The 21,182-nt window shown below is 41.5% G+C and overlaps 1 protein-coding gene across 3 annotated transcripts in view; it reads left to right on the forward strand.

The window, feature by feature from the left end:
* The window catches only part of LOC129696308 (peroxidasin homolog), a 481,759-nt gene that overhangs the window by 249,008 nt on the left and 211,569 nt on the right, over positions 1-21,182 (forward strand). For 2 of the 3 annotated variants that reach the window (XM_055634092.1, XM_055634090.1), the window contains exons 4-5: positions 3,245-3,316; positions 16,050-16,121. In XM_055634092.1, the coding sequence (XP_055490067.1) occupies positions 3,245-3,316; positions 16,050-16,121 (144 nt within the window). The remainder of the gene's footprint in view (positions 1-3,244; positions 3,317-16,049; positions 16,122-21,182) is intronic. The other variant, XM_055634091.1, reaches the window with a different exon arrangement.

Consider the following 21,182-nt stretch of genomic DNA (forward strand, 5'->3'; position numbering starts at 1 on the left):
TAGTAATTTTTTTGCTATTATTAAACCATAGTTAAAAAATAAATTTTGAGATGTGTTCAATTTATTCCCATCTTCCATTACGCCAAATATAATCATTTCAGTATTAGGTTCCATTCTTATCTTGAATAATTTTGTAAATATTTCGAAAACATCACTCAAAAATCTATAAAGTTTTATGCAGGAATCTAAGGAGTGCGTTATAGTTACATTTTGGGATAGACATTTATCACAAATGGCGGATATATTTGGATAAAATCTGTTCAATCTTGTTTTTGAATAATATAATCTATGTAAAATTTTTAATTGAATTAGATTATGTCTTACATTAATCGAACTTTTGTGAATATATATCAAGTACTTTTCCCATGTAACCTTCGTAATTTTTATCATTAGTGCCCGTTCCCACTCTTCTCTAAATACCTCTGTCGATGGTAGGTCTATATTTAGAATACTATTATATAAATATGATATTAATTTTTGTGAGTCAGCTTCAATATTCATTGCTTCTTCTAATAATTCAGGAGTTATTTTTTGATATCCTTGTATATATTTTTTCATGAAATCGCAAATCTGAAGATAGGGACGATTTTTTTAAAGTGGTGGGTAACTAGAATGAACTGTCAGGGATGGTGATGCAGGCAGGTACAACAGTGGCATTTACGAGGCCTTTAAATAGCCACATGGATATGCAGGAAATAGAGGGATATGGATAATTGCAGGTAGATGAGATCAGTTTATCTTGGCATCATGTTCTGCACAGCCATAGTGGGCCAAAGGGCTTGTTCCTGTGCTGTACTGTTCTATGTTGTATGTGGTATGCTCAGGGCTGCCAACTCTCACGCTTTGAGCGTAGCACTCATGCATTTCAGCCAATTCTCACGCCCTCACGCTGAAGACAGAATTCTCACGCTGACAGGCTGTCTTCAGTCCCTGCACAGCGGAGCTAGAGGATCTTTGCTGCACAGTTTGTCTCAAGTTTGCGCCGCATGACAGCGATCTGCATGGATTGGGGAAGCGCGTCAGTCCCGAGCAGCGGGTGCCAGCGCTTTTGTGAGCCGTATGCGAGCGCTGCGCTTCCGGCTACTGCGGCAACATCGCTCCCTCCCTCCCTCCTGCCCTTCAACTCACACGGCAGCGCTGCGCCGCCAATCCACGCTACACCGTGCCCGCCAGACTCCCCATTGGGCGGCCGGGGAAAGAGAGGGAGGGGAGAAAGAGAGAGAGAGAGAGAAAAAAAGGGAGGGATGGAAGGAAAGAGAGACAGGGGGAGGGAATGTAGAAAGGGGATGAAAGAAGGGAAGGAGAAAGGGGAGAAAGAAGAAGCGTGAGGAAAAAGAGGGAGGGGGAGGGACAAGGGAGGAGGGAGGAAAGAGGGAGGGAAGAGAGAGAGAGGGAGGGAGGGGGAGGATGGAGGGGGGAGGGGGGAAAGTGTGTGTGTGTGTATCCCTGTGTGTGGGTGTGTGTCTCCCCGTGTGCGTGTCTGTGTGTGCATGTGTCTCCTTGTGAATGTGTGTGTGTGTGTGTGTGTGTCTCCCTGTGTGTCTGTGCATGTCTGTGTGTGTGTGTGTGTGTGTCTCTCTGTGTGTGTGTCTCTCTGTGTGTGTGTGTCTCCGTGTGTGTGTGTCTCTGTGTGTGTGTGTGTGTGTCTGTGTGTGTGTGTCTCCCTGTGTGTGTGTATCTCCCTGTGTGTGTGCGTGTGTGTCTCCCTGTGTGTGTGTGTGTGTGTGTCCCTGTGTGTGTGTGTGTGTCTCCCTGTGTGTGTGTGTGTGTGTGTGTCTGTGTGTGTGTGTGTGTGTCCCTGTGTGTGTGTGTGTGTGTGTGTGTGTGTGTGTGTGTGTCTCCCTGTGTGTGTGTGTCCGTGTCCCTGTGTGTGTGTCTTCCTTTGTGTATGTGTCTCCCTGTGTGTATGTGTGTTCCTGTGTGTGTGTGTCTCCGTGTGTGTGTGTCTCCCTGTGTGTGTGTGTCTCCCTGTGTGTGTCTCCCTGTGTGTGTGTGTCTCCCTGTGTGTGTGTGTGTCTGTGTGTGTGTGTGTGTCTGTGTGTGTGTGTGTGTGTGTGTGTGTGTGTGTGTGTGTGTGTGTGTGTGTGTCTGTGTGTGTGTGTGTTTGTGTGTCTCTGTGTGTGTGTCTCCGTGTGTGTGTCTCTGTGTGTGTGTGTCTCTGTGTGTGTGTCTCCCTGTGTGTGTGTTTCCCTGTGTGTGTGTGTGTCTCCCTGTGTGTGTGTGTGTCTCCCTGTGTGTGTGTGTCTCCCTGTGTGTGTGTGTGTCCCTGTGTGTGTGTCTGTGTGTGTGTGTGTGTGTCTCTGTGTGTGTGTGTGTGTGTGTGTGTGTCCCTGTGTGTGTGTCTTCCTTTGTGTGTGTGTCTCCCTGTGTGTGTGTGTGTGTCTGTGTCTCCCTGTGTGTGTGTGTGTGTGTCTCCCTGTGTGTGTGTCTCCCTGTGTGTGTGTGTCTGTCTGTGTGTGTGTGTGTGTGTGTGTGTGTGTCCCTGTGTGTGTGTGTGTGTCTCCCTGTGTGTGTGTCTCTGTGTGTGTGTGTGTGTCCCTGTGTGTGTGTGTGTCCCTGTGTGTGTGTGTATCCCTGTGTGTGTGTCTGTCTCTCTCTGTGTGTGTCTGTCTCCCTGTGTGTGTGTGTGTGTGTGTGTGTGTGTGTGTGTGTGTGTGTGTCTTCCTTTGTGTATGTGTCTCCCTGTGCGTCTGTTGTCACATCCTGGCCTTAGACAGGGCTGCCAACTCTCACGCTTCGAGCAAGAGAGTCACGCATTTCAGCCAATTCTCACGCTGATGACAGAATTCTCACGCTGTCTTCAGTCCCTGCACAGTTTGTCGTTTTGCGCCGTGTTACAACGATCTGTGTGATCTGGGTCTGTGGAAGTGCGTCAGTTTGTGGCTGTGAGTGACGTCGCATCTTTTCTCTTCTCTTCTTTCTTGGTTGGATGTGCAGCCGCCGACAACATGAAGCAGCCAGAGATAAAACTAACCAGGTGAATCGGTTGTAAAACATGGGGAGGACCACAATGAGGCCAAACATCTAGGACAGGGTTCGGCAACCTACGGCACACGGGCCGTAACCCAAAAACCCTGAACACCCTCCTCCCAACTTGGAATTCTTGGAATAAGAGGGAATTAAATAGGGATGTGACAAATATCACAGAAACATGGGAAGAGAAATTGAATTAGAAATAGCTAAGGTATGAAGCTGACTGGCTTTGAACAATATTTCTGAATTCTGCTTTGTGATTTATTTTCAGCTACCTATACAAGAATAACATTCGTGCAATCGACAGACAGGCATTTAAAGGACTTGTGTCTCTGGAGCAGCTGTAAGTAAATTTAAGACCTTCTAAATGAATCAACATATTTTAGGAATGTTGCCACATTAATAAGTCACTTCTGCACCTTTGACCTTGAAATTCTTTGGAGTAATTTCCAACAGTACAAGTGTTTCGGAACTGAATTCTTGGCATCTTTTCATCCAAAGCCAGAATCCACATCACAAATGTTGAGATGCGGTTATTGATACATAGAGGGAAAATGGACATCGTATCTAAATACATTTCAGCTATGTTTAATATGTTTACAGCTGCCCTGCTTGAGAAACACCCATGTTCTCCTTGGGGGCAATAGATAATATTCCCTGCAACCTTTGGGTTTTCAGAGCAAGTTAAACTAATATGTGCTGAGATTGATTAACATATTCTTAGAAATGTTTACCTATAATGGATCAACTGTTTATCATCAAGAGATTCATGGTTCTGTTGGACGTCAGCTGGAGTCCTGGATGGAATTTCTGAAGAAACCCTGGGTCCTCTGGCATCTAGGATTCAGAGGCAACTTCAGTTTTCGAGGATGTTGCCAGGATTAGTGGATCTGAGCTATAGGGAGAGGTTGAGTAGGCTGGGTCTCTATTCCTTGCAGTGCAGGAGGGTGAGGGGTGATCTTCCAGAGGTGTATTAAATCATGAGCGGAATAGGTTGGGTAGATGCACAGAATTTCTTGCCCAGAGTAGGGGAATCGAGGACCAGAGGACATAGGTTCAAGGTGAAGGGGAAAAGATTGAATAGGAATCTGAGGGGTAACTTTTTCACACAAACGATGATGGGTGTATGGAACAAACTGCCAGATGAGGTAGTTGAGGTCAAGGTGGGACTAGTGCAGCTGGGACATGTTGGCCGTTGTGCGCAGTTGGGCTGAAGGGCCTGTTTCCACACTGTATCACTCTATGACTATGACTCTATACATCCAGGAATTTGATTTGCCCGTTAGTCATACCAATAAAAAGCAACAAGAAACACAAAATACATTTTAACATAAACATCCACCACAGTGACTCTTCCACATTCCTCACTGTGATGGAAGGCGAAAAAAAGTTCAATCTCGTCCCTTCTTTGTTCTCCCGCGATCGGGGGGGGGGGGGGGGGGGGTCCCGAGCCTTCCGTTGATGGGGCGACCTTGGCTCCTGCACCGAGGCGATTGGGCCCTCCGCATCGGGGCGATCAAGTTCCCCGTGCCGGGTGATCGGACCCCTGGTCGGGGTTAGTTGAACCTTCTGCATTGTTGGAGCTTCACAACTCGGTCTCTACCCGAGACTGTGAGCACTGCAATGTTGAAATCTGCAGGCCGCAGTTGGAGCATCGATCCCAGGCAAGGGATCGGCTCTGATGGTAAGTCCACGCCACCACGGTGGGGCTCAAAGCCAGTTCAGAGCAAGGCCTCCAGCACCATGATGTTAGGCTACAGAGTGAACAGAGATACGATGTGGAAAACAATTGCATCTCCGGCAAGGTAAGAGATTGGAACAAAATGTCCCCCGATTCCCTCCCCCACCCTCCACATAAAATAAAACCAGGGAACATTAACAAAAACTTTTAAAACTCACTAAAAATAACAAAAAAACACAAAAAGTCAGACAAATTGTTGGCGAGGCTGCTATCGTGCGGCACCCCCTAAAAGGAGCTGCTTTTACTGTGACAGTGCTGGTACACTCCCAGTATTTTGGGCAAAACAATAACTTACACGGAGCAAAGGTATCTTGACTATAAACACCTCACACTTTTATTAACACTTGGATATAAAATGTGTGCACTTCAGAAAATTCCATGTTTACATTCAACAACACACAAGTTTATAAAGAACAAGTCCAAAGAAAGGTCTCGACCTGAAACGTCACCTATTCCTTTTCTCCAGAGATACTGTCTGACCATCTTTTTGTGTCTATATCTTCGGTTTAAACCAACATCTACAGTTCCTTCCTACACAAGCCAATTAAACTCTTTTTCGAGTGAGTTTAGAAAATGACATATCATTGCCACTATTAATTTCTCAACACTCAGTGGTATTTATGCAAGCAATGGGAAATGCAATTGGATTATGTGGAATATCAACAAGATGGGCAACATGAATCCAAAGCTAAAATTTTATCCCACTTACATAGTGAATGACGTGTGTTGACATGGAAATCATATCAGGGCAGCTGACAACAGGAAGTGTCCAGTTGAAATTTTAGGATGACACTAAACATTGTCATATTTCAGTTTAGAAAACATCAATCTCAGACTGCATAATACTGGAAAAACCATTTGTAATCTAATTTTGAGACAAGTTTCTCAATTGTCAGAAGGCAAGACTATTGAAAAGCTCTCTACATTTAGGCACACTTGCCTGACCTCCAAAACATTCTCCTTTCTACCATTGCTTGCATTTTAATGGCACAAATCCATACAAATATGACCAAGAGTAAGGTTAGGCCCTAGGCTTGATGCATTGAGTTGGAGGAAACAAGGCCAGATTTACCTTTAGGTAAAACATTTTCACCCTTGGCCCACTGTCCCAGATGTCTTGATACTGATGGTGATGATTTAAAAAAAATTGCAACAGGTAGATTCATTTTTGGCAGCTTCAAAATAAGAGTGTGATTATAATCAGCTCAACACATCCCTTTCGCATCTAGGTAATAAAAACGAGCCAAACACCTGCCTATACTAATGATCTCCTCATTGCCAATAAAGACCAGCAGTGGTCCTGACTGTTTACCCATCATTTGAGCACTTCGCTGTCAGCTATAATTACTGAGCATGTTTCTGCCATATGCCATCTAGAATTACTGTCCACATTTCAAGCTAATGCATTAATATCGAGGCACAGCCATCTGAGCTCCTTGTGTTTCATTCCAAATGGTGTATCACGGTGGTGCAGCAGTAGAGCTGCTGTCTTACAGCGCCTGCAGCGCCGAAGACCCGGGTTCAACCCCGACTATGGGTGCTGTCTATGGAGTTTTACGTTCTCCCCGTGACCTGCATGGGTTTTCTCCAAGATCTTTGGTTTTCTCCCACACTCCAAAGACGTACAGGTTTGTAGGTAAATTGGCTTGGTAAATGTAAAAATTGTCCCCAGTGTGTGTAGGATAGTGTTAATATGAGCTGATCGCTGGTCAGCAGACCTGATGGGCCGAATGGCCTGTTTCTGCTCTGTATCTCTAAACTAAACTAAGCTACTTCTACATTGAGGATGTTGGTTCTTTAATAAACAGTGGGTATGTTTGCTATTGAGGGAGTGCAGTGTAGGTTCACCAGGTTAATTCCTGGGATGGCGGGACTGACATATGATGAAAGAACTGGTCGACCGGGCTTGTATTCACTGGAATTTAGAAGGATGAGAGGGTATCTTTTAGAAACATATAAATTTCTTTAAGGATTAGACAGGATAGATGCAGGAAAAATATTCCCGATAGAATAGAATAGAATAGTTTCTTTATTGTCATTGTAACATGGGCCATGTACAACGAAATTTAAAATGTCAGCCAGTCAGTGCAGCATTCAAACATTTCTAAAGCTAACGAAACATCCACGGTAAAATAATAAAGATAAGCAAATAAATAAAAATCACAGACAAAGCACGCATACACACCCAACCCTCCATCCTTCTGTCGATTTCACCGTTACCACAGTCCCTTAGTCTGTATCGCCCCTGCGTTCCTTGGCGGCCACATTTAGTGCTTTTATAGCAGTGGGGTAAAAACTGTTTTTTAGTCTATTTGTCCTTGTCCTTGTGGATCTGTACCGTCTGCCTGACGGCAACAGTTCAAACAGGGAGTGTCCGGGGTGGGAGATGTCCTTTATTATATTCTGGGGGATGTTGGGGGAGTCCAGAACCAAGGGTCATGGTTTAAGAATAAGGCGTAGGCCATTTAGGACAGAGATGAGGAAAAACATTATTACCCAGAGAGTTGTGAATCTGTGGAATTTTCTACCACATTAGGCAGTGGAGGCCAATTCACTGGATATTTTCAAGAGTTAGATATAGCTCTTGGGACTAAAGGAATCAAGGGTTATGGGGAGAAAGCAGGAACAGCAGTACTTACTTTAAAAGATCAGCCATGAATGGTGGTGCTGGCTTGAAGGGCCGATTGATCTACTTCTGCAGTTATTTTTCTATGTTTCTATGTTTGGAGATACCAAGAATATACATTGGGGCAGGCGTATCATTAACCTTTTTTTCTCCTTGCCAGAAATAAATGGACTATTTATGGACAATATTCGCAATCCCTTTTGAAGAAAATTAAATCTGGTTTTCTTCTTGCGATGGGAAGATGTTTATCACCACCACGAGTAGGATGTGTGAAAATGGGAAGGCTGTGGCCTAGCATTTGATCAGATTGGCACACACACACACACACACACGCACACACACACACACACACACACACACACACACACACACACACACACACACACACACGCACACACACGCACACACACACACACACAAGACAGAGACTTTTAGTTATATCGAGATTGTATCTGTCTATACCACTTCTGCAGGCAACTCGTTAAATATCCTCATCACCCACAATGTGAAAGGTTTGCCCCTCAAAGCTTTAAATTTTACCCCTCACACCGTAAACATATTTCCTCTCAGTTAGATTCCCCTATCCTGGGGGAATGACTGTGATTATTTACCCTATCTGTGCTCATCATAATTTTATAAACTTCTATGAGGTCACTTCTCAGTCTTCTTCTCTTCAGGGAAAGTCTAAGACTATCCAGTCTCCCCTTATAACCGAAGGCCGCCAATCCAAGCAGCGTCCTTGTGAATCTTTTCTGTACCCTCTCTAGTTTAACCATGTCCTTCCTATAGCGTATTGAAAAAAACGGCACTCATTACTCCCAAGTACAGTCCAACCAGTATTTTTTGCAACTGTATCACGATGACATAGCTTGCAGTCAGTGCCACAGCTGATAAAGATTCCCACACAATAAACCTTCTTCACCACCCTGTCTACTTGTGTTGCCACTCTCAATGAACTACTGCATGTACCTGTTCCCCAAGGTCTCTCTGTTCACCAACACATCCCAGGGCCTTCCCATTTACTATCATGGGGGTGATAGAAACATAGAAGATAGGTGCAGGAGTAGGCCATTCGGCCCTTCGAGCCTGCACCGCCATTCAATATGATCATGGCTGATCATCCACTCAGTATCCTGTACCTGCCTTCTCTCCATACCACCTGATCCCTTTAGCCACAAGGGCCACATCTAACTCCCTCTTAAATATAACCAACAAACTGGCCTCAGCTGCCTTCTGTGGCAGAGAATTCCAGAGATTCACCACTCTCTGTGTGAAAAATGTTTTTCTCATCTCGGTCCTAAAAGATTTCTCCCTTATCCTTAAACAGTGACCCCTTGTTCTGGACTTCCCCAACATCGGGAACAATCTTCCTGCATCTAGCCTATCCAACCCCTTAAGATGGTCTGAGCCCACACCCTCCATATAAAGTATTTTGTTAAAATTAGTTGGCAAGGCTGTGCAAGGTATAAGGATAAGCCCTTCTAACATTTTTAATATCCGATGTTTTTCACACTTACAGTAACAGGCCAAACCAGCAACAAAGAGGAGTGGGGGCAGTAAAGGCCTAAGTATGTTTAAATATTAATTTTATTTCCTTGTGAGTGTTGGAAGAGAAAACATATCCTTTCAACCCCACCCAGGATGTTGGGGCTTTCCAGCTGTAATCCCAACAGCACGTGTTTCTGGGACCTAGATGAGGCAACCTGATTTATCACTGATTTTATCACTTACCCTTTCTCAACAGGATTACTGTACTACTATCCACTGGAGCGGGTTTCAAATAAAGCCCATTAAAACAATCTCAGACTCATTCTGCTGCGGCAGGTGTAAAATTCATACACCAGCGTTGATTACTGGTGGAAAGTTGCCAGCGGTTCACATCCAGCTGCAACTGTTATGTTAAATTGCGACTTGTTTCCTGAGACTATGCCAGCTACTTCTCACCATCTGCATCCTCAGCTCAGCTGCCAGTAGACTGCTGCAGAGCAATTATTTCATTTTCAGCATGGCTCTGAATGTGGCCTGTGAATGATGGGTAAATGCAGAAATGTATTATCTGCAACCTTGCCCTTGGAAAAAAAAAGGAATTATTATAAACTGCTTTCAATGAGCTATGGACAAATAAAAGCACACTGCACCATAATTATTGTTACTGGAAAGTCGATTAAATAATAATCAATTTATTTGCATTGTGTTTTTCATTGTTTTTCATCCAAAAGGTTTGAGTTCTTACTAATTTTATCTGATTTGCTTGGAAGTAATGATTATTTGAAGAAGTTTGGATTATTATTGTGTTAAATTAATTACATTTCCTGTGCCATGTTCTATACGAATTAACTGTTACTTGACTTTGTATTTATGTAACTATTTAGTGCTTATTGATGCTTAGTGTTTTCAGAATAACATTGTTCCAGATGATGAACTGATGAGATTCCCTTGATTGAGCTAACATCTTTAATTTTGCTTATTACGGATAAACATTTAAGATGAAATACTGACGTCTAGTTACATTTCTGATCACAGGCTTCCTAGATCATTACAAATTAATTATTTTGTTTAGATGCCGATTTTTATACATTCGCCGATTAGTTAATCATTTACGGAGAAGTAATTTAATTGTTCCAAACAGAACCTGATACCGCTGGAATGTTGTAAGCCACATAGTCATTTGTTCATGAAGACTATTCTGCTTCAGGATTGCTGTAATGCCTACACTGATGATGGATTATGTATTTAATCAATTCAATTTGTTTTCCCGTCACATGGTGCAAAGCCATACAACATGGTTCACTTGTAAAAGTGGTTTTGGCTGGCATGGATAATAAACCTACGACATTCTCTCTTTAATCAAGAAGCCGAAATAAAAGGTCATGAGCCACTGTTCACTACGTTTTGAACGTTATAAAATAAGAGCCAACATCAAAGAAACTAAAATAAATGGGTAATGTCAAACATGGGATTTGTATCCCTAAAAGTGTAGGAGCACAGAAAGATCTAAGAGTTGGACAATCCCAGAGTTTTCAATTCAAGGAGAGAATGATGTTTTTAAAAAAAACTAACCTAGTGCAGTGAAGCCAAGCATTTGGATAATGAATATCCCCTCAGAATGGTGCATTCAATACTGGTTTGAGTGAACAACAGAGGAGAAGATGGAAATCAAAAAAGTCGTAAAACTGTGCGAAAGTGAAAGTCAAAGAAAGAAATTGCTGATCAGCCAAAATAAAATTGCATTCTAAAGTGCGAGGTGTGCAATAAAAATAATGTCTGCACGGTTTCAACTATAATGGGAAGATTTTATGTTAAATAAAAGATAAATGAAAAAGCAATGTGTTACAAAACAAAATGCAATCCTAATATTCTGATACTATTACATTAATAACACTAGAATCTGTTGTTTCAGTTATGGTTTTGTAGCACATCTGCCAGCTGTCTTTAAATGCTTATTGATACAAGCATATATTTTTTTGTTTCTCATGCCATTGAGTCTTTATTTATGTATGTGGAAGGCTTGGTTTTCTCTGTGGAAATATTCAAGTCATCCAGGCATAGATTTAATAGGTTCAAGGCTTTTAGGTATGTTGTAGACTGCAAGACAACATTTATTTATATAGAACATTTAATATATAAACAATATCCCAGTGGACCACAGAAACATCAAATATTAATCCCAAGCCATTTAAAGAGATGTTAGATCACCAGGATCCAATATAGATAGGCAAACTGATTGGTGATGGGATGGTGTTAGTTGAACACAAAAACATTTTTTTGGAGGAGGTAAAACACACTGAGCTCAGTCAAAGGAGTTTGGGTGTAATTATACCTGAAGCTTTAAAAAAAAAAAAAAGGCATGGACGGATGTGGATACAATAAGGTGGAGTCAAAGTTAAATATCGTTGAGGTAGTGCGAACAGTTGGTCTTGGTCAAGGATCATACACATAGTTCAAAGCCAACCCTGGCACTGAGTTTGGCAAAGGGTGCAAATAATTTAAATTTTAACTCTATTAAGTAAATAAGACTTTTAAAAAGAAAGCTCATAATAACTCAGGAATTATTGGACCTATATTCCACCTGGCTCATTGATTTACGTCAAGGTGTTCTTGCAGCTTATTTGAAATATGTTCAGCATTCCCGATGAGTCAGAAACCTTTGACCCATGACCAATAAATAGGAGCTCCTAGACGAACATAGAGCACCTGGAATCTCTTCACTGGGAGCAGCAACCACCTTTTTATTGTATTACCACCAACCCACCTCAGCACACAAATCCTACACCATCTGAGATAACCATATAACGATATAACAATTACGGCACGGAAACAGGCCATCTCGGCCCTACAAGTTTGTGCCGAACACTTATTTTCCCCAAGTCCCATCTACCTGCACTCAGAAAGGAGTTTTTTCCCAGAGGCAATTCGGACTGTAAACACCTATCTCACCAGGGACTAACTCTACTGAACGTTTTTCCTTCCATTATTTATTATGTAAAAGAATATGTGTGTTATGATTGTGTTTATAATTTGTTTGGTTGTTTTGTTGTTTGTCTTTTGCACAAAAGTCCGCGAGCATTGCCACTTTCATTTCACTGCACATCTCGTATGTGTATGTGACAAATAAACTTGACTTGACTTGACCATAACCCTCCATTCCTTTCCCATCCATATACTTATCCAATTTATTTTTAAATGATAAAATCGAACCTGCCTCCACCACTTCCACTGGAAGCTCATTCCACACAGCTACAACTCTCTGAGTAAAGAAGTTCCCCCTCATGTTACCCCTAAACTTCATGTCCCTTAATTCTGAAGTCATGTCCTCTTGTTTGAATCGTCCTACTCTCAATGGGAAAAGCTTATCTACGTCCTCTGTCTATCCCTCTCATCATTTTAAAGACCTCTATCAAGTCCCCCCTTAATATCAAGTCCCCCCTTAATCTTCTGCGCTCCAAAGAATAAAGACCTAACTTATTCAACCTTTCTCTGTAACTTAGTTGCTGAAACCCAGGCAACATTCTAGTAAATCTCCTCTGTACTCTCTCTATTTTGTTGACATCCTTCCTATAATTGGGCGACCAAAATTGTACACTATACTCCAGAATTGGTCTCACCAATGCCTTGTACAATTTTAACATCACATCCCAACTTCTATACTCAATGGTCTGATTTATAAAGGCTAGCATACCAAAAGCTTTCTTTTCCACCCTATCTACATGAGATTCCACCTTCAGGGAACTGTGCACAGTTATTCCTAGATCCCTCTGTTCAACTGCATTCCTCAATTCACTACCATTTACCATGCACGTCCTATTTTGATTTGTCCTGCCAAGATGTAGCATCTCACACTTATCAGCTTTAAACACCATCTGCCATCTTTCAGCCCATTCTTCCAAATGGCCTAAATCTCTCTGTAGACTTTGGAAATCTACTTCATTATCCACAACAGCACCTATTTTAGTTTAATCTGCATACTTACTAATCCAATTTACCACACCTTCATCCAGATCATTGATGTACATGACAAACAACAGTGGACCCAACACAGATCCCTGAGGCACCCCACTAGTCACCTGCCTCCAACCTGACAAACAGCCTTCCATCATTACTCTCTGGCATCTCCCATTCAGCCACTGTTGAATCCATCTTGCTACTCCTGCATTAATACCTAATGGCATCATAAAATCACTCATTAGTCATCCAAACCCAGGAAACTAAAGTAGAAGCAAATCGTCCCAAATCCAAAGTAGCACGATGGGGATATAGTTGCTGCCTTACAGCGCCAGCCACCCGGGTTCGATCCTGACTACGGATGCTGTCTGTACGGAGTTTGTATGTTCTCCACGTGACGTGCGTGGGTTTTCTCCAGATGCTCCGATTTCCTCCCACTCTCCAAAACCACACAGTATTGTAGCTTTATTGGCTTCAATAAAAGAAAAGTTGTAAACTATCCCTAGTGTGTGTAGGATAGTGTTGGTTTGCAGGGATCGCTGGTTGGCATTGACTTGGTGGATCGAAGGCCCTGTTTCTCTAAAACTCAACCTAAAAAGATCTAAAAGGAGTTATCAAAATAACATATGGAAACTGGTATATCTTCCTTGGGAGCAGTAACCACCTATGGTATTACCACCCACCCACCTCATCATACATCTCCAACTCCATCTGAGATGGCATAATTGAGTCGCACATTAGCCATCTCAAACCCAAGGAACTAAAATAGAAGCAAATCATCACAAACTCAAGAGACTAACTAAGTAAGCGGTGGAATAATGAACTGAAAGGAACTAAGACCACCGAGAGGAATTTTATCCTGTTCTTATACTTCCTTCTTATACTGTTCTTATACTATTGGTATAGCAGTATATTTAGTATATTTATCAGCATTACAAACATAAATTAGTTTAATCCCAGGTTCCCTTACATCTGCAATAAGTTGTTTCCTTTGTCTAATCAAAGGCAAGGTCAAAATACATCAATTGATTAGCATCGTGAGTTAAATAAGGGGAAAATGCAAAATCTCCAAAGATATTATGAAACTAAATTAGATTATATTAGTTCATTGTCATTTGTACCAGGTACAATAAAATTGCTTGTTCACTCGAAGGTCACCGAATAAACAGCATTCATACAGTAATGATAAATGCAAAAGCACAGTGCTAGAGTAACTCAGCAGGTCAGGAAGCATCTCTGGAGATAAAGGATGGATGACGCTTTGGGTCAGGAGCCTTCTTCAGACTCTCTTAACTCTCGCACCCTCTCTTTGTTTCTACTCAAATAAATGCAATCACACTCTACAGTGGGGTAAGTATAAATGTACTTTAGGAACCAAGTTATAATAGACAATCGGTGATTTTCCTAAATAAAGATATAATTATATTATGCCAGGTGTAATTTGGTGAAATTAATATACATTTCTAAATATAAAACTTTTAATTAATCAAATGAACGGGAGGACTAGTATATTGTTTGTAGATATTTGGCTGCTATTAACCATTCACTGTTGTGCATAACCGACTTTTAAAATCGATATTGTGCTGATTATTGCTGTTATGCCATCAGTTTACTGTAGCTACTTTTCTTGCCAGGGGATAATTATTACAGTCTTGCAGCTATCAGGTTCCACTACATTTAGCTCAGTTATATATCTGTGTGTGCGGCTAGACGGTCATCATTCCTTTGAAATATGCGGCAGAATCATAACTAAACGTGATCTGAAACTAGTGCAACCTCATCTTTCCAACACCAAATACCAAAGTGGAAATGTGACTGACTCCTCATGTCCCAACACTTCAGGGTTTGTTACAATGCATCTGCAGAGATCTATCAACTCGGTTTAAGGTGTTATTCAGATTGACTACAGAGTTTGATCAGATTATTCTCGAACAATTTCAAGCATGAATTAAAGTTTAAGTTGGCCTTTCATGTCACATCTGTAAGTTCTGCCATTTTAAAATATCAAAGTGTAATTATTCTATTAATGATTTTTGGAGGTGAGTATCTGAATGTAATAAAGACTCCTTCAAAATCTAAGAGGCAAAAATTGGCTGTTCTTAACATATTCTTATTGGCAATAATTGCCCAATAATTGGCAGTACTATGTAGGCTGGCTGTGAATAAATTGTTTAATATTCACTTGACAGAAAGGGGAAAGCACAGAATATGCTTCCTTAAGTAATTTAAGGTGATCAAGCATATTATCTTAGAATTAAATATTGCATCAAATTTGACATGTAAAGCTTTCTCAGTTTTTATTTTGCCATGTGCTTTATCCCTTCTTCTGCTCACTGCAACTGGAAATTGAGAGATTTTCTTCTCATTAATATTTATGTCTGGAGGTTACTTGACCATGCAAGACCTTTGGAGGTTTTGCTCCCAATCAGTAGGTTCACTGGGTTAATTCCCAGGATGGCGGCACAGACATATGATGAATGAATCGGTCGACTGGAATTTAGAAGGATGAGAGGAGATCATATAGAAACATAAAATTCTTAAAGGATCGGGCAGGCTAGATGCAGGAAAAATCTTTACGATGTTGGGGAAGCCCAGAACCGGGGATGAGATGAGGACAAACGTCTTCACCCAGAGAGTTGTGAATCTGTGGAATTTTCTGCCACAGTAGGCAGTAAGGCCAATTCACTGGATTTTTTCAAGAGAAAATTAGATTTAGTTCTTAGGACTAAAGGAATTAAGGGATATGGGGAAAAACCAAGAATGGGGTACTGATTTTAGATGATCAGCCATGATCATATTGAATAGCGGTGCTGGGTCGAAGGGCCGAATGTCCTACTCCTGCACCTATTTTTATATGTTCCTATGAGATCCTGCCTGACCTGCTGAGTTGCTCCAGCACTTTATGTCCTATTTTGAAAACCAACTTCTGCAGCTCTTTGTTTCTATGTAAAGACATCTTGCCAATTAATCAATGGCAAAAGGAATAATTGATTAGTCATTTGCCACAATTGCTTCAGAGAAGCTGTCAGGATGCTTGAGTTTATATGCCTGTGTGAAACATGTTAAAGATGTGGTTAAGAAGAAATTCCAATGTGAAAGCACTACTTCCAAAGGAATTTATATTTACTCGGCTTCTAACGCAATAATGTTAGTAGTATGGAAAATCCATGGAATAAGAAAAATCTCTAGTTTCCAGTAGCTTGGGTTTGTTTCACATTCTAAGGCAGTAATCATGAATACTAATTGTTAACATGAATTTTTCAACAGATACATTCACTTCAACCACATAGAGATACTAGAGCGAGAAACATTTAGCGATCTTCCCAAACTAGAGAGATTGTAAGTGCTGCATGAACTGCTGTTAATCTGCTTTGTGTGCTTTTGTCCTTGATCGAACTGACCAAACTAATTGCTTTTTGCTCTGGGGTCGAAAACTAACATAGTTCTAATTATTTAACCCAAAAAAGTACTGGATTTTAAAATGTCAATATGTGGTGAATCTTTGTATTAAAATTCCAGAAGAGCAATGCTGAAATAGAATCTCCTGCTCTTTGTGCATCATTCTCTCATGCTATCTTTCATAGAATCATACGATCATAAGTGATTGGAGCAGAATTAGGCCATTTGGCCCATCACATCTACTCCGCCATTCAATCATGGCTGATCCATCTCTCCCTCCTAACCCCATTATCCTGCCTTCTCCCCATAACCTCTGACACCCGTACTAATCAAGAATCTATCTATCTCTGCCTTAAAAATATCGTTTGACTTGACTGCCACAGCTTCTGTGGCAAAGAATTCCACAGATTCACCACCCTCTGACTGAAGAAATTTCTTCTCATCACCTTCCTAAAAGAACATCCTTTAATTCTGAGGCTATGATTTCTAGTCCTAGATTCTCCCACCAGTGGAAACATCCTCTCCACATCTACACTATCCAAGCCTTTCACTATTCTGTATGTCTTACTGAGGTCCCCAATCATTCTTCTAAACTCCAGCGAGTACAGGCCCAGTGCTGTCAAACGCTCATCATAAGTTAACCTACTCCTTCCTGGGATCATTCTTGTAAACCTCCTCTGGACACTCTCCGGAGGCAATAAAACCCTCCTCAGATACGGTGCCCAAAATTCCAAATGCAGCCTGACCAGCGCCTTGTAGAGCCTCAGCATTACATGCTCTCGTGAAATAAATGCTAGCACATTGAGTTTGCTTTCTTTCCATTTGTGGATTCCCACAGGAAGATATATATTGTTAAAATGTGAATCAGATATTTTGTGGATCAACCGGTTTGCACCACTGTGTTTGTGCAAAGTTTGTTAAGGGGCTGTTCCACCAGCATGCGATTGCATGCGTCTAGCACGACCAAACGTGGTCGCTTGAGGCGTACGGCCTCGCGGGGCCGGTCCCAATTCGAACCGTGGAGGTGTATGGAGTTGTGCGGGGCTGATCCCGACATCATACTCACCAATCAGCTGAGCAGGAGGCGGGCTGACTTAATTTGGATGTCGCACGGCGTTGGGCGGTGACGTCATCACGCAACGGCATGCCGGGCGATGACATCATCGCGCAACGACACGCGCTAGGCATACGCCGTCAAGACGCTGCGTATGACATCAAGACGCTGCGTACGCCCGTCGAGATGCTGCGTACGCCCTCAATGCACCTGCGGGCCGACAGGCCGTTGGCACGCGGGATATTCGAACAGTGCAAGATTTTTGGAGCCCCGCGCGATGTCGGGACCAGCCCCGCACAACTCCATGCGCCTCTGCCGATCGAAGTGGGACCGGCCCCGTGAGGCCGTACGCCTCAAGCGACCACGTTTGTTCGCGCTAGACACATGCAATCACATGCTGATGAGACAGGCCATTTACTACTTCCTTTTTAAGGTGATTGGATATATTATGGGGAGATGAAAGCATATGTTTCTAATGCCATTGAGAGTTGTAATTGGAAAGATAAGCATTGCACCACCGATGTAAAATTTAACGTTACATTTTCAGAAACCTTTATGTTTATTTCAAGTCTGCTATTAATCCTGAAACTTTCTAGTAAATGTTACACATGTTTATATGCTTATGTTGTGTAATAAAATGAAATTATTTGATTCCTTTCTGAACATAACACTAAGGGAAAATAAGTAGAAATGCTCCATTATTTACATTGTGCTTACTGTGACATTTATATGCAATAAGAATAATATTTAACAATTAATCATTGTTGTAAAGTCAAAAATCCAATACAAGGTATGGGGCAATTAAACATGCAACACTCCCTGCTAAGCTATTCCAAATCAATGGCCATGAGGCAGTAAATTGATTATAATTACAGATGAAAACTGAAAGACTTCCTGTCTTTGTGTATACAATTAATCAACTTGCTCAACTTTATTTTCTTTCGGTGACACTAACATTTTAGCACGGCTAATTTGCAGAACATCAGAAACTGTCTTCATGATTTGGAAGCTACTCAAAGTAAACAATGAATAGGGATTGTTAACTGGATGAATAAGTGGGTGTTTGATAAAAGGTAAAATGCACTTCCAAGTAATAAATAAAATGCACTATTGATGGTTCATGAGACGCATTCTTCATCACACCTTAAAATGAGCTGTGAGGATGCTGCTTTAAAACGAACTCCCATGTTGGACTTAAATAGAAAGTAAAATATAATTTCAAGGCATTATGAGTTGCTTGAAACAGTCTCATGAACCAACAATCTGTCTGATTCCCCACAGGAGATTTTCTAATATAACATTACATTTTCAGATATGTTGTATAGAATAATGCAATGTGTGTCAGGACATTTATATTTCAGACCCTATTACTATAAAAATGCATATTGTTGCAAGTGAATTTGTTCTCGTTTACACAAGTGCTTTTTTTGTTTCTGTTTAAGTTCAAACACATCGAGAAAAAATACTAAAATTTGATTTCCACATACACAAAGATCATATGGATTACTTGAATGCAAAACTTATTTAAACAATTAGTTTAAACAATTACATAATTACGTGACATTTTCAATAGTTAAACAATGACAATGAAATGCATCTGGACATTACAGATTTGTTTTTTTCAAACTCTCAGGTCATTAGATATTTAAAAAAGCAATATTACAGAACCAATGATAAATGAAATGGGTTCTTTTGATGAGAATTTTTAAATGTAATGTGCGAGAAAATTCAGTTTAATTTGATGTGAAGTGCTTGCACAGATAACAAAGTGAATTTAAAACCTTTCCTATTATTGAAATAATCATTCAACAATGTTTCTGCAATTTGGAGACTTAGTTTTACTACAGAATTATTATTATTTTTAATTCTATAGATTAAATATTCAGTGTTGCAAATACATAAATGCATCATGACAGCATCAATCTCTTTTGGCTATAAACATGGAGAAGAAATTTGGCATTTTTGCACTTCGTCTTTAACAAATCTCTCTGAAAATCCATAAACCTATAAATGTTGTACTCATAAAGGATATTAATATAACGTCATAGACCCAGACTTACATTAAAATTCAGCAGCTCACTTGCCGACCAGCTTAATAGAAAAATATCTGCAGATAACATCTTAAATATAATGGAAATTCTTAAATATAATGCTGTTACAAAAGTACATGAGCTTCACAGTAAGATCACTGCAGAAAATAAACTGCACTAGGGTACATCCATTTGAAGTAATTTTCTTTCCTGGTTTTAATTATATTCAATGAAGCCAAAAATATCCTCTAAAAATACAATTTTAACTGACAACATAAAATCATGATGGGAAGCATTTCAAATGTGAATTTTGGTTAATATTTGCTTCGGTGGGGGCGCTGCAAGCCGGCAACCTGTCAGCAGCGTGTCCATTTTTTCCTACTTTTTTTTGTTTTTTTTAGTATGTTTTAATGTATGTTTTTAATGTTTCTTTGTGTGTCTTGTGTGGGGGGTGGTGTGGGGGGATAAGGGGGAAACCGCTTTGCTCGCCTCCTCCACGGAGAGGCAACTTTTTCTATGTCGCCTCCCCTGTGGCCTAACATCGAGGATTGGTGCGGCCTTTTCCGGAGACGCGCTCAGAGCTTCAGCAGCGCGGACTCTTGGCGGGGAGCAGGCGAGCCCTCGCCAGGGCTCGCCAGAGGGGAGCACTCCGTTTCGCTGGCCCGCAGCAGCCTGAAGCCGGGGTCTGCAGAGCTCCAGCTGGCGTGGCGTCTGCAGCCTGGGATCCCTCGTTGGGGACCCGGGAGAAGAATAAGCCACCACCGCCGGCCCGAGGCCAACTTCTACCGCGGGCGTGGCGGCGATTTACCATCAGGAGCGGGGTCCCTCGCCGGAGATTCCTGGAGGAGAGCTTCGACCGCCGGCCCTACGGTCTGCGGTGCTTCTGGCTGCGGTGCGGCGGGAACTTTAAATCTTCGACCGCCGGCCTGCACCAACCTGAAGCCGCAGTCTCCGGTGGGGAGGCACCGTTTCAGGACTTACCTGGACTTTCACTCATCTGGCCGCTGCGGCTGCGGAGGGTTGAGGTCCCGACCATGGGGGAAAATGGAGGAGGACTGGCCAAATTTTGTGCCTTCCACCACAGTGATGAATGCTGTGGTGGGTGTTTGTGTTAAATTCTTATTGTGTTTTTGTGTGTTCTTTTATGCATTTACCCAATCTATTCCTATCATGATTTTGTACATCTCTATAAGATCAAACCCACATCCTCCTGGCTGCGTTTAGCCCATATCCCTCTGGAACTTTCCCGTGCATATTGTTTCTACATCGTCTTTTTCTGCATTAATACATTTGAAACCTGAAGTCACCATCCTATTTAACTGCAGTGGGAGTGCAGACAGCACTCCTCAAATTGAATTTTGTTTTTTCTATTTCAGCAGGTAATTGTTGGACAATAAACCTTGATGCCTTTCTGCTGGAGTCTTATCACTGCAAATGTCAATTGTGGCTTCACCTCGTGCCCCAGTTGGGTTCAGTAATGGAGTACTGTGTTTGGCCCATATCTGCCTGTGTTTGGCCCATATCCTTCTAAACCTTTCCTATCTATGTCCCTGTCCAAATGTTATAGCACCTACCTCAACTATCTCCTCTGGCAGCTAAGGACATTTTCAGGCTGAATAAAGCTTTTGATAAATTTTGGAAGCCATTGAAGACAATGCTGGCAAGCGTTTTGGTATTTTTAATTTATATGAAGTGGGCATTGAATAGGTTCTGCCTTGGAACTGCCTAAACATAATTCACAAATGGAATAACCTGAGGTTTGAAGGATTGCATGAGGTATGATGAAACAATTAAATAGATGACAATTTTAAATCTGTTAGGCCCAAACTGACCAGCCCGTTACTGATTCATAAAGATGGACCCATTTAAATTCAATGTTTGGATCAAAATATATTGTAACTTCACACATGATTTCTT

Source organism: Leucoraja erinacea, chromosome 4 (assembly GCF_028641065.1).
Source record: "Leucoraja erinacea ecotype New England chromosome 4, Leri_hhj_1, whole genome shotgun sequence".
Lineage (NCBI taxonomy): Eukaryota > Metazoa > Chordata > Chondrichthyes > Rajiformes > Rajidae > Leucoraja > Leucoraja erinaceus.